The sequence below is a fragment of the Anabrus simplex genome, chromosome 2 (genome assembly GCF_040414725.1).
Source record: "Anabrus simplex isolate iqAnaSimp1 chromosome 2, ASM4041472v1, whole genome shotgun sequence".
NCBI classification, from domain to species: Eukaryota; Metazoa; Arthropoda; class Insecta; order Orthoptera; family Tettigoniidae; genus Anabrus; species Anabrus simplex.
The window spans coordinates 609,014,021-609,028,403 of NC_090266.1; the positions used below are offsets into that span (position 1 = coordinate 609,014,021).

At 38.5% G+C, this 14,383-nt stretch overlaps 1 protein-coding gene across 3 annotated transcripts in view; it reads right to left on the bottom strand.

The window, feature by feature from the left end:
• tw (Protein O-mannosyl-transferase 2) overlaps positions 1-14,383 on the bottom strand; it is a 213,547-nt gene that overhangs the window by 109,595 nt on the left and 89,569 nt on the right. For all 3 annotated transcript variants that reach the window (XM_067139237.2, XM_067139238.2, XM_068225826.1), the window contains 2 exons: positions 2,991-3,073; positions 1,212-1,321 (listed from right to left, as the gene is read on the bottom strand). In XM_067139237.2, the coding sequence (XP_066995338.2) occupies positions 1,212-1,321; positions 2,991-3,073 (193 nt within the window). The remainder of the gene's footprint in view (positions 1-1,211; positions 1,322-2,990; positions 3,074-14,383) is intronic.

Consider the following 14,383-nt stretch of genomic DNA (forward strand, 5'->3'; position numbering starts at 1 on the left):
CTCACTAGACCATGGAGATGATGTCCACAGCTATCCCAATCCCCTACGGGACGTAACAGCAAATAACCAGTATTAACGCCAACAAATCGATACATCTCCAGGGTCCAAAACCGATGACCAGGGTTGTCTGAAGCCCCTAAGACGGAAACAAAATACCAACAACCACAAAACCAGTCTGGCGAGAATGTTACATAACATGGCATACACTAGTAGCAGCCTTCAGCTGTTGTCGTAGTTCAGTTGCTAGTTTAGCAAGTATGTTATGTAACATCTCGTACCATTGCATTGGTAGCGTTTAGCTGTTACAGTAGTACATTTGCTCTTAAACGTAAACAGAAACCAGTTTGGCACGGATGGCGCGTAACTTGTCTGTTATAGAAGAAAAGGTATTCATTCACAAGAACAAGGCATATTACCTATTCTAAAACCGTTGTATCCCTTTGTTCTCAAAAATAACTTCCAAGGATTACTAAAAGTTTGATATATAGTGGTTCGACATATCGTTCTCTATTTCTACAAGCAGTATCTGCAAGTATACCCTTAACACCCTGGATTTTAAATTTTCGTATGCTCTCTTAAGATCTACTGACAAGGCACAACTCACAATGTTATTGGTTATTGTTCCATTAACTACTTTTATGCAAAACTTAACCATCTTTTACATGCTGGTAAATCTACTGACATGAGGCTAACTTATTTGAGAACCTTGAAATACCATCAGACTGAGCCAGAAACTCCTGCAGAACTAATTTTCCAGTTCCTTGGCAACTCTGAAAACCACAAAAGGGATTTAAATCTGACAACACTGTTTATGGCACAGGCTTTGTTTCTAACTATGTGTCTGCTTGTTTCTCCGCCCCACTGCCCAGTGACTACCACTTGTTTTTGCACCTGAAAAAGCATTTAGGAAATCAACGCTACGACAATGACCTAAAAACGACCATACTGCATTGGCTGGCACATCAGGTGGCAGATTTCAATGAGGATGGAATTCAGAAGCTGGTTTCACAATATGATGAGAGCATTATTATGCTTGGAACTTATGTTGAGAAGTAGTTTAAGGTACAGGCTTACATGTTAAAAATAAATTTCAAAAATTGCATTACTATTTGCTACATCAAAGTAGTATTTTTTTTAAAAAAAACCATGCTTCGTATATTGGATCCTAAAGATTATGGAATTTTATCAAGTGGTTCAGGCTTTACACTCACCTGCTGCTGTCGAGCACCAACTCCTTCAGGATACAAATGCCAGTGAGAGTGAAGGTAACCTCCACCAGTGCGGTGGTTTTTCAGTGTTATTATTGCTCCATAGGCCAACTCTGAAAATAAATTTTTCAGGGAGAGATAAGTTCATTATAACTGATAACTTCTTCTTCTTCCAAGCTCATTCATGCTTTACAAGAATTTAAAAGTTACTTTTGGAACTTTTTACCCTGGAATTCATATTTCAGTACATCATATAATAATTTTCATACTACACTGTGAACAACTTAGGCCTATAAAATACCTTTGGCTGTTATCCTTCTTACCCTGCACTTTTACTTTACACTTTTGTCTGGATGACTGGGTACTTCATACTGATACTACATCAAAATGACTTGAAAGTCAAGTGTACTTTCATAAGAAATCTTTAGACTCATAGTATCACGAGCTCAGTGCACATTTACACGACAGTATGTATTTCATACCAATACTACATCAAAAAGATAGGTCTTATGGCGACGATGGGACAGGGAAGGGCTAGGAGTGGGAAGGAGGCGGCCGTGGCCTTAATTAAGGTACAGCCCCAGCATTTGCCTGGTGTGTAAATGGGAAACCACGGAAAACCATTTTCAGGGCTGCTGACAGTGGGGTTCGAACCTACTATCTCCCAAATGCTGGATACTGGTCGCACTTAAGCGACTGCAGCTATCGAGCTCGGTAAAGGGATTTGAAGATCACGTGTTTTCTTATAAGAAATCTTTAGACTCATATTCTCATAGACCTCAATGCATGTTTACACGACAGTATGTTAATGACAAATATAACTTTCAGGGTAATATTTTCAGGGACTCTCTTATTATGAAATACACTATCTCTATACACATAGACTAGAACCTAGAGGTCACTATCACTGGGTGAGTTGGCCATGTGGTTAGGGTTGCGCAGCTGTGATCTTGCATCCGGGAGATAGTGGGTTCGAACCCCATTGTCAGCAGCCCTGAAGATGGTTTTCCGTGGTTTCCCATTTTCACACCAGACAAATGCTGGGGCTGTACCTTAATTAAGGCCATGGCCGCTTCCTTCCCACTTGTAGGCCTTTCCTGTCCCATCGTCGCCATAAGACCTATCTGTGTCAGTGCGACGTAAAGAAAAAAAGAAGATGATGTCACTACCACTGCTGCTGCAGCAGCTGCTATAAAAGGTGGCTGAGGGTTCAATATTATTCTTTGCAATGAGATACCTGCAGATTGGTGGAGCAAGGGAGCTTAGTGCTTTTGAACATGGGATAGTAATTCATTGACATGATGATAAGCAGTCGGGGCAATTTTCAAACTTCTATACTTGCCCAAGTTGACAGTCGAGGACATGCTTGTGAAGTGGAAATGAGAAGACATGACTGCAACAAAACCACAACTGGGTAGACCATGCATGTTGCACAAGAGAGATAATCATTTAGCGACCACTTGTGTGGATCAAAGAAAATGCGGTCTTATATTTCAGTAAAATACTTTTCCATAATATGAATGCAAATAATGTAGAAACTTAATTTTGTATCTATTTTCAATGAACTGCCTTTCTGTAGGTAATAATTTATACATTACACAAATACATAGTTTTTGCAGAAGAATGAATGCAAAAGCTTAACCAAAAACACAACACAGTGGATAAAAAATAAAAATAAAAAGACTCATGTTCAACAGCTACTTACCAATATTCATTACTCCAAATATGCTACAAATATATACATTCATAAAGATAAAACCCAGTCAAATATTTTATTATTACCTCTGGGCATTGAAGCATTGTATAAGGAGTTTCCTTCCAACTGAGACTGGAAGGCAGAACTATAAAAGCCATCACCATTTCCACTGAAACATAATTGTACACATATTAACTGAAAGTTTCTGAAGTATCTAAATTTTAGCAAAGAAAAAGAGCACTTAATGTATAGAAGGCTTAACAATGTCACTGAACTTAAATTAAGCTATAGGAATTATCAGTACAAAGTTTTGAGAAACATAGAATGGGAACAAAAAAACAAAAAGAAAAAAACAAAAACAAAAACAGACCAGAGGGCCGGCTTTCAGACCCCACGCTGGTAGGTTCAATGTTGATTGAATCCAGTGGTATTTGAAGGTGTCAAAATACATCAGCCTCATAAAAGTTCTCTCCTGTAAGACAACATTTCTGGCACGTTGGTGTCTCCAGAAACCATAAAATAAATACGTGAGATCCATTGTTGTTGTTGTCGTCGTCGTCGTCATCGTAGTCGTCGTCGTCGTCGTCGTCGTCGTCGTCTCCTTTCCTGAAGTCAGGAACAACATCAGCACACTTCCAGTCTTGAAGATGGAGTAAGTGCCTCACAATGAAGGGACAGGGATGGCGTCACTGCCTGGTCTCGACTGCTCACAGCATAGGTTACAAAGGTTACAAATACCTCAGATTCTGAGCATTTCATAACGGTGAAAGGTAAGCTTGGAATGCCTGTTTAGTATACACAGGTCTCTAACTTAATACCCGAGATTGCCAGTTACTGTCATGTTGGGGCTATATCTGCATGTGTAGAAATGTGGTTCTCATTATTTGAAAGAAGCTGAGCATGGTGCTATCACAGTGACTTTTCAATAGTTTTCACATAATTATCTGTCCGACTCGTTGGCTGAATGGTCAGCGTACTGGCCTTCGGTTCAGAGGGTCCCGGGTTCGATTCCCGGCCGGGTCGGGGATTTTAATCTTCATTGGTTAATTCCAATGGCCCGGGGTCTGGGTGTTTGTGCTGTTCCCAACATCCCTGCAACTGACACACCACACATAACACTATCCTCAACCACAATAACACGTAGTTACCCACTCATGGCAGATGCCGCCCACCCTCATCGGAGGGTCTGCCTTACAAGGGCTGCACTCGGCTAGAAATAGCCACACAAAATTATATTATACATAATTATCTGCAGTTTTGCAGCAAGCTTTGTGTTTGTATTCATTGTGAACCTCACAGATTTTCTTCTTGTTGTAGATAAGTGTGACTCTGTACTTTTGCCGCATGAATTCCAATGGACACTGTTTCCACTTCTTGTATAACTAAAGGTTGTTTCTTTCCATCAAGAGCTCTTTGAACCTTCTATGTTGGCTTCTTCTGTTGTTTTAAAAGGGCGCACTTTCATTGTGGGCAAATAAACTGTTAAGACAAGGTAACAGTTACAAGCCGCATAATGGGTTGAAACTAGTACCTAATAAATGTTTCTTCTGTAAAGTAACCCACTTTACTTGAATTTGTATTGAAAAGGTGGAACTATTGTACTTTTAATTTTAATTTTAATTGGCATACAAACCTTAAAAGTTGAAAATATTCAAGTATAAGGATGGACATGTGGTTAAAAAGTGGATCTTTAAAACAACTACACGATGATGAAAACGAACTCTTCTTTTCCGATCTGAGACAAATCTTTAGGCATCGGTTACCAATACCAGCAACAGAAGAGCAGGATGTCGAAAGGTCAAGAAACGTACATACGAAAATACAATCCTTCATATTTAAAATACGGTTTCATGTAAACTGGAGAAGCAAGAGCACCTATTACCAAGTATCAGTGAAACTCCCTCCAATCATGCCATGCACCAATCCCTCCTTACAAGGCATTTTAAAACCAAACATGGGGATTTAAAGAATAACGTCGTTGCCGGGACAAAACCTCCTATGTGATAGTATTTCTGGAGATATACTGACCCACAGCACATACATTATGAAGAGCGAGAATGCCTTGACAGTATTCACACGATATTGCACTTTAGATGAAAGAATCTTACCGGCCAAAGTTCTAAGCTAAAATATTTCACATAGGAGGTTTTGTCCCGGCAACGACGATAAACTGTTTGAGTTTTTTCACAGAAAATTGTCAGAGTTGTTTGCAAGCAGGGGGCAATTAGCTTCATTCTCAAGATGTAATATGAAGTTCTTAGAAGCATCTTATAAGGTAAGCTTAGAAGTAGCTAAAGCAGGGAAACACCATACAACTGGAGAATCTTTATTGATGCCAGCAGCTAAAGATATGGTTACTTCCGTTCTGAGAGGACAAACAGCTAAACAACTTGAATCAGTCCCTTGTCGAATAACACAGTATTGCGATGGTTTGTAGACATGGCTTCAAACCAGTCACTATTACTCCATTCAGTTGGATGAGAGCACTAATGTTACAATCATGGCTCAGCTTCTCATATTTGTAAAATATGAAGATGGTGGCTTAGTGAGAAGGTAGGAGCTGTTTTGTGAACCGTTACCAGGCTGAACCACTTCTAATGATAATTTTGAAAAGTTTGATGGTTTATGAGGATGAATGGAATAGAGTGGAAAAAATGTATTGGTGTCTGCTCTCCGACAGTGTACGTGCAATGACGGGCAAAAATTGCAAAAATTAAATAACTTGCTCCTGAAGCAACATTTGTTCACTGTAGCATTCATAATGAGGCTCTAGCTTCAAAGAAGATGAAAGTCAATCTGAAGACAGTCCTAAATGTGTTAAACTTGTTAATATTTTAAAATTGAGAGCAGATAATTCAAGACTGTTTCCTAGTTCATGTGAAGAAATGGGTAGTGAGCAGGACAGATTGCTGTTTCATACTGAGGTGCGATGGCTTCCAGTATTTTAATTTGCCTCTCAGAAATTTGTTCAGAAGTGTAAATGTTTCTCTCCAACAGTTCTTCAGACTTAAAGGACTGTTTCCTTGATGAACTATGGCTTTGCCACTTGGCATATTTGTCAGATATATTTTGTTTTCTGAATGGGCTAAATAAGAGCCTTCAAGGCCTCCATACCACATATCTTTCTCAATCCATGACAAAACAAAAGGCTTCAGAAAGAAAATTGATTACGCTATGAAGGTATTAAAAAGAAAACAGTATGTTTCCATTCTTGTATAGTTTCACGAGTGAAAATTAAATAATACAAGTACACCCTGAAATGGAGAATGATATAATTGAACATTGTGAGAGCCTCACATCAGATTTCAAAGATTATATTACAGAAAACCTAAAACCAGAATTTTGGATCACAGATCCCTTTAGCACAACTTGTCTATGTGAGAGTGCATTTTCTTCACTTGCATACATATTTCTTTTTTAAATCCACAAGTATGTGAATAAATTAAGTACTGATTCAGATGGCTAAAAATAACAAACACTGAACCAGCCTTAAGGAAGCTGTGTTTGGTTAGTCAAATTAGTTTGTATAACTTTAACAAACTCTTGCAATTAGTAAAAAAGTTTATGCACTGCTTCATTTAGGAATAAGTTGTAATATTTTCCCCTAATAACTGTATTATGTACACATTATTCATACATAATTACAATGTAATATTACTTGATTGTATGGCAAAGTATGAATGTTGGTTTAGTGGCACTCCAGTCTAAAACATTGGGAACCCTTGCCTTATACCATAAATTGAAAAGGAAGGAAAAAACACTTTTGTCTATACAGTATATTTTGATGTGAAGAGACTGTACAAAATGGCAGTGAATTGACATGTCTGTAGCTTGTTGCAACCTATTACCTATTCTATGATACCATGACCACTTCTTTTCAGTGGCTAATCAGATATGAAAGTCTCCTGTGCCAGCTATAGGAATATATAATTTGCACAGTACATAAACTTTTCATAAAAATGATTAGAGAACTGTACTCCACTCTACATAAAATGGTACAGTATTTTTAAGATGGGCATTACTTATTGCCACTTGCATGCATGTATGGGGAAGCACTATAACAGGTTACATGTATTTTAAATTGCTGTAAGATATTGTGTAAGACACAACACAGAGGCATTCCTAGCAGGATGCATATGTTAAAAAAAATGGGCAAAGCTGATTAACCTGGTGTAATAATTTGGCATTGTATGATCACTGACTAGAGTTAGCTTTAACCATTACTACTAAAGAGGTAGGAGGTTCATTTGCTGCAGAGTTTGATCAAGCTATGAATAAAATCATCCATATTTTAACAACCAGGTAGGTGCCAAGTTCATTTCAAACAGTATTAGTCAAGAATAGATTTTTGTTGTCCCATACGATATTTTACAAATTGTATAAATTGTGGGAATTAAATATTATATTTTGGGGTTGCATGTGCAAAAAGGACTCTTTATTTCAAGAGCTGCATAACAACATTTTGAAAAGAACTGTTTGAGCAGCCAATAGGAGGCCAAGCACTTCATTTCCCATGACCTTTTGGCCACTGTCGAGGAATCCCAACTTTCTGAAGCCAGCTAGAAGCTGCGTTCTTTGTGTTTGGAGAGCGTAAGAATTTTCCGCCCTCATGTAAGAAACTATGGGGGCTGCTCTGTCTTGAAATTCTGCATGTGATTGGTTGATTGGTTCCATTGTTCTGGAAGGGTGCCAGATGTTATCTGAAGGGTTTATAGCTTGGATGCTACAGTTAGTGTGCGGATTCTCATCTTGATTCTCAGTCAAGGTGGACGTGTCCTGTTCGACCTCTTGCTCCACAGGGGAGTTTGAGATGATGTAATGTAAGTTTTCATTGTTTATAATGTCTTAAATTAACTTATCACTCACAGGAATTCTACGGGGCTGTTTAGGATCTTTGATAATTTAATTTAGTCGAAATAGTGCTTTCCCGTGCTATGATGCATTTTTTGTTTGGAGCAAGGAAATTTTTTTTTTTTTTATATCTCTTTGTAAGTGTCATGTAAATGTTCTGAACTGCATTGTTTGCCTGTGTTCGGTAGTATGGGACTAGCCCAATGTAATAAGGAACCTAATGTTCCAAAGCAGGTGATAAAAAAGCAATGTTGGCAGCTTACAGCAGGTATGGCACTTTATGGTAACACTTTTAAATTTTCCCTCATCTTCGCATGTTCATTCTCCTAAGATGTATTTTACACCTTGTCGTCAATTTAGATGATATTCACCATTTGCTCCATCATGCCCCTTTCCTTAAAATATGTAGTTCTCAAGTTTAGGGGGCAGTTAAATGTGGTACCACTCGCACGTGCCTATGAGCATTGTTTATAAGCTGAGACTTTGAGTAATGTTCTCCTGATTAGGTTGAGTTTTCATTTTACATTTTTACGTCAATTTTTGAGGGTTAAATTTATTACTAATTGGAGTCATCTTTTAATAATAATAATAATAATAATAATAATAATAATAATAATAATAATAATAATAATAATAATAATAATAATGTGTTATGAATTTACTTTTAATAAATTGTAAGAAATGTGACTGGCAGAAAATTCAAGAGTGAGTCACCAGTTCATGTTCCCGGCAGGGTTGTCCAGCACCTTCCACATCCTGTTGTCCACCTGTTTGTATCACCTTTAGTTGTCTTTGTTTCTGCATTTTGTTTGTCTTTTCCTTTTGTATGTTTATTTTTGTTTTTAATGTTTATAATATTACCCCACATGGCACACCATTAACCCGAAGATGACTTCCATTACCAACAATAACTTTTGTCTAGTGTGGCAAAAAACCTATGTAACATACTCAAAACATAAATGCTTACCGAAACTACTGTATGTAGACACCCGCTATATTCTTGAAGAACTAAATGAACTAATGAAATTTACAATTTACTACATGCAGTTCAGCCGAGTGCAAACGAGGTTTTAGTATGATAAATTTCATCGCACTTCCTACCAGGATGAAACTTTTATAATAATAAATAATGTTATTGGATTTACGTTCCACCAACTACTTTTACGGTTTTCGGAGACGCCGATGTGCCAGAATCTTGTCCCGCAGGAGTTCTTTCATATGGCGGTAAATCTACCAGCACGAGGCTGACGTATTTAAGCACCTTCAAATACCACCAGACTGAGCGAGGATCGAACCTGTAAAGTAGGGGTCAGAAAGCCAGCGCCTCAATAGTCTGAGCCACTTGGCCTGGCAATCAAACTTTTAATATACCGGTAACAAATATCTTCAACTTTTGATTATCAAACTGCATGGACCTGCATCAGAGACTGGGACCCAGAGCCTTATATTTCAAAAGGCTGAGATCACATTGTCAAGCAGATTAACTTATTTATGTAGTGAAACGGCCACACTAAGATGTTTAGAAAAATGTATATGCTGGTATCTTATAGTGCCACTGTACTAACTATCATGACATATGGTATGTTTATATTTTTGTAATGTCTGGCTCTGTGGCTAAATGCTGGCCTCTTGTCCAAGGGGTCCCAGGTTCGATTATAAGTCAGGTCGGAGATTTTAACTTTCATTGGCTAATTTCAATGGCTCGGACACACACACACACACACACACACACACACACACACACACACACTGTGCACACTGTGTGTGTGTGTGTGTGTGTGTGTGTGTGTGTGTGTGTGTGTGTGTGTGTGTGTGTGTGTGTGCGTGTGTGCTATTATTATTGTAATACAATGTACAGTTCAAAATGAATTTCATCACCTGCAGCAATGTACAGTAACACTCATAAGTTTTGACATTGTACAATATATAACACAAAAATTGAAGAACAAACACCACACATCAGAACAAACTAATCTTTTAGGATAGAATTTTGTTTGTAACAAAATTAAATGTTGAAATTCAAAGCTCATAAAAGTTTTGACAAAGACCTTTCGGACAAATAAATCAAACAAATGTTCATTTTCTGATTTTTTGACCATTGCAAATAATATCTCATTGCATAGCCTTATGCTTGTATCACAGCATCACATCTCACAGACATGGAAGCAATAATGGATCTAATTTTGTCTTCAGGGATTTTTGCCCATTCAGATTTCAAACTGTTAAAGAACTCTGCTTTACCTGTATGTAATCCTGTCCTTACATGTGTGTCCAGCAACACCCACATGTTTTATGTTGGATTTAAATCCAGACTTTGACTTCGCCATGGCAGAACTGGTATCATCTTCCTTTGAACATAATCTCTTACACACTTACATCAACACTTGGGATAATTATCATGTTGAAAACACTTTTGTCGAGGCATATTGTTTGTAGCACATGGTTGCACATGTTTGTCCAAAATATTCTTGTAGTATGGTACCTTCATTATACACTGAAGAAAATGGAAATTGCAACACCCAGAAGGAGTGGTGCTAAACTGCTACAGTTGAACATGCAGGACGAGTGTTCAGTTGTGATTCAATGATTACATTTTCAGGTCCCTCTGACCGCAAGTTTGGACAACAATCAGTACAGGATATGCCCACCATGAGCTGCAATACACTGATGAATTCGTCGAGGCATGGAGTCAATAAGGCCCTGGATTGCTTCCTGAGGAATTGTGGCCCATGCTTGCTGCACTGCACTGGTCAGTTGTGCCAGAGTTGTGGGTGGCTGAGGACGGTTGGCCAGTTGTTGACCCATCATGTCCCACACATGCTCAATAGGACTGACGTCCGGGGATCTAGCGGGCCATTCTAAGGTTGTGATGTCGTGGAGAGCTTCTCTGGAGATGCGTGCAGTGTGAACCCGGGCATTGTCCTGCTGAAACATCCCATTAGCAATGTTTGCCATCATAGGGACAACCACTGGATTGAGTACCCTATCAACGTACTGTTGAGCAGTCATAGTGCCCTCAACAAGCACTAATTGCGATTTCACATTAAAACCAATAGCTCCCCAGACCATAATGCTTGGTGTTGGCCCTGTGTGCCTCTCGACAATAAGATCTGGGCGTCCCCTCTCCCCGGTACATAGGTGCACACGATTCCAGCGATCACTGCGGGCAAGACAGAAGCACGATTCATCACTAAAGACGACCCTATGCTATTCCTCAACGCACGTCGATCTTTCTCGACACCAGGCCAGCCTTACACGTCGCTGTTGTGGGGTCAATGGAACACCTTCTGCAGGGACACGGGCTCGTAAGTCAGCTGCACGCAGGCGATTACCAACTGTTTGTTGTGCAACGTACGGTGCCACAGCTGCTCGAATTTGCACTGCTGTTGCATGGGGTTCCATCCGGACCATCTGAATGATGCGGCGATCCTCTCTCACAGTTGTCCGTCGCGCTGGGCCTGTGCCAGGTCTATGAGTGTGGGTACCTTCATTTGACCACTGCTGCCATACACGTTGTACCGTAGATGCCTGTCGGCTAACACGTGCAGCGACACTCCTTTGCGATAATCCAGCCTCACACAGCTCAATTATCCGAGCCTTCTCAAACAGCGACAGTTGTTGATAGCGTGCTCTTCTCTGTCGTCGAGGCATGTTTGACGGGGAACACTTCACTGCACAGACTGCAAGTCAACTACGCTACACTAGAGTCTGTATACTGGAGTTGATTTCTCCGCGACCAATCACGTGGGGAGACCTGTAGCAACAATCCAATGGGTCTGAAACTTTGATCGTATACATACCTACATGGCATCATTCCATATCTTGAAAATCAACACAAACGACCCATGCCTTCATGGTGTTGCAATTTCCATTTTCTTAAGTGTACCATTGATGCGCACTTACATGACTATATCCTTAGTAAAGAAGCATCCACAGATTATGACGTACCCATCTCCGTGCTTTACAGTAGGAACCTGGTAGTGTGGACAGTATCTTCTATTTCGAGGATGACGAACATATTGAATACCATCAGATGACATCATATTAAATTTGCTTTTGTCGCTCCATAATACCCTAGACCACTCCTGCTGAGTCAAGTTACGGTGCTCTTTTGCAAAGGCTATTTATCTTCTTTCTGTTGCATGCACTTATGACGGTTTCTTGCAAGGGCGGTGAGCTACCATATTCCGATCTTTTAACCTACGTTTTACAGTACATACAAGAACATCATCTCATTAATTCTGCCGCAGTTCAGTAGTGATATGTCCAGCTGTCTTTCTAGGGTCTGCTACTGATTGCTTTCTAATTAGACTATCCATTCTTTCAGTTGTTTTTTGAGGTCGACATTATCGTGGTTTATTGTGTACGTGACCACGAATGTGTACAGTTTTTTCCAGCCAGATACCGGTTGTCTTGATATGTTAAACATACGAGCAACCTCCGCCTGAGATCTCCCCTCTTGTAAGACACATATTATTGCGTCCTTAAACTCTATGGAGTACTCAACACTTAGGGGTTGGAATTGGACTAGTAAATTATTTTCAATTAGAGTGCAACCTGCAGAAATTCACAACTGAGAATGAGGTATCTAAGCAGTTCTTGTCAAAAGACTTATAAACATTCACTGCTATGTTAATGTCTGTCAGAAGACACTTACTGTACCTAGACTTGCTGACTATGCTGCATTTAAACACTGTAACTCCCCTTCACCCTTACACACTATAGCTGCGTTGGCATGTTTGTGCTACCATCATTTAGAGGTCAGACACACTATATCAAAAGACTGTATCTTACAGCATGATATTTCTTTCTTTCCTTTTCTAATATTCACACCTTCCACCCCATTAACAGGTAAAAATATGAAGAATTTGCGACTGCAACAGTATACCTGAGCACCTTTGAATACTACCAGACTAAGCTAGGACCATACCTGCTAACGTGGGCCCAAGTCAGTTTTCTGCCCACTGAGTCACTTAGCCTGGCTGTTTCATGAGACTGACAATGCTATCTGAGAAGAAAAGTTAACCGTGTTGTAGAAAGTATCTCTTTCTTCACATTCCTAAATGAGGTACACAAACATTTGACATTTTTGTAATGTAAAAGATAACTCTGATGTTTTGGTTTTACAGAGCACAGACAGCAATTCAATATTATTAGCTTTAATGAAAAAAGAAACAAGAACACAGAATAAAATAAATAAAAGAGCCATTTCCATAGAATCTACCATGTGAGTTCATGCAATAGTTATGTAATATGATTCTCATTAACCTTAGAAAGATAACATTTCATCAAATCGATGACACATATGTATGTAATCAATCTGTCTCCCCATCTCTTCTCACCAGCTGGCACTTTCAGTAATTTCAACAACTTCACTGTGTTGGAAGTGACATAAGTTGTGTTGCATTCTTGTCTGTTAACCAAATTATTTGGTCATTCAGACAAAGCATTAGCTTTATTGAAAGTAGAATGCCCAGCTCAACTGAAGTTATAGGGTTTATTTCCTATGTTTAATCTGTAAAGTTTACAAACACTATTTTCTTAAACAAACAAACAAACAAACAAACAAACAAACAAACAAACAAACACAAACAAACAAACAAACAAAACAAAACGAAACATAACATAACATAACATAACATAACATAACATAACATAACATAACATAACATAACATAACATAACATAACATAACATAACATAACATAAACATAACATAACATAACATTTACCTTCATAATTTATTCTAATCCCTTATTCCTCATCCTATTAATGAATATTTGCCCCAATTTGTCCTCTTGAATTCCAACTATATATTCATATTCTGATCTTCCCTACTTTTGAAAGCTCTGCTCAAGCATATTCATCTACTAATGTCATTCCATGCCACCTCTCCACTGACAGATCGAAACATACCAGATATTGCATACTATAAACTTCATTTTGGGTCCATATTGACAGAGTATTACTTGAAAATTGTATAACAGATACCCTGAGGTTCCACCTCTTCAATACAACTTATAATCTTATAGATTATAGATTATTTTCTGTATATTAAAAACACAGGACATGTTTCATCTCATATTTGAGACATCATCCATCAGCTGTAAAAAAAAATCATTAAGATTAAAATGCGACAAGACAAGCCATTGATAATATTACTATTATACATTTAAAATTACAATATTTTTTTGTAATTTTTCTTCATCCTGTAGAGAAAAATTTCTCTCATTTATCAATACCTTAAAAAAAAGTTTACCATATATATACTTTATTATAATATAGTTAACTTTTTTAACACCATCCACATAACATCTCTAGGCACAGTATCAAAGGCCTTTTCCAGGTCATAAAAACACCAAGAACAAGGGTTTCTGTCGTTCTCTGCATATTTCCTGCAACTGTCTTGCGCAGAAGATTATGTCAGTGGTACTCCTGGATGTGCAAAACCCACACTGCAATTCGGGGAAGAACTTTTCAGATAGAGTTTGAAGCCGACTCAACAGGATCCTGGTGAATATTTTACCTTCTATAGAGAGCAGGAATATGCCATGGTAGTTACCACAAATGGTTTGATCGCCCTTTTTGAAGATGGTGACTATGATAGAGTTCTTCATGTTGGCAGGTA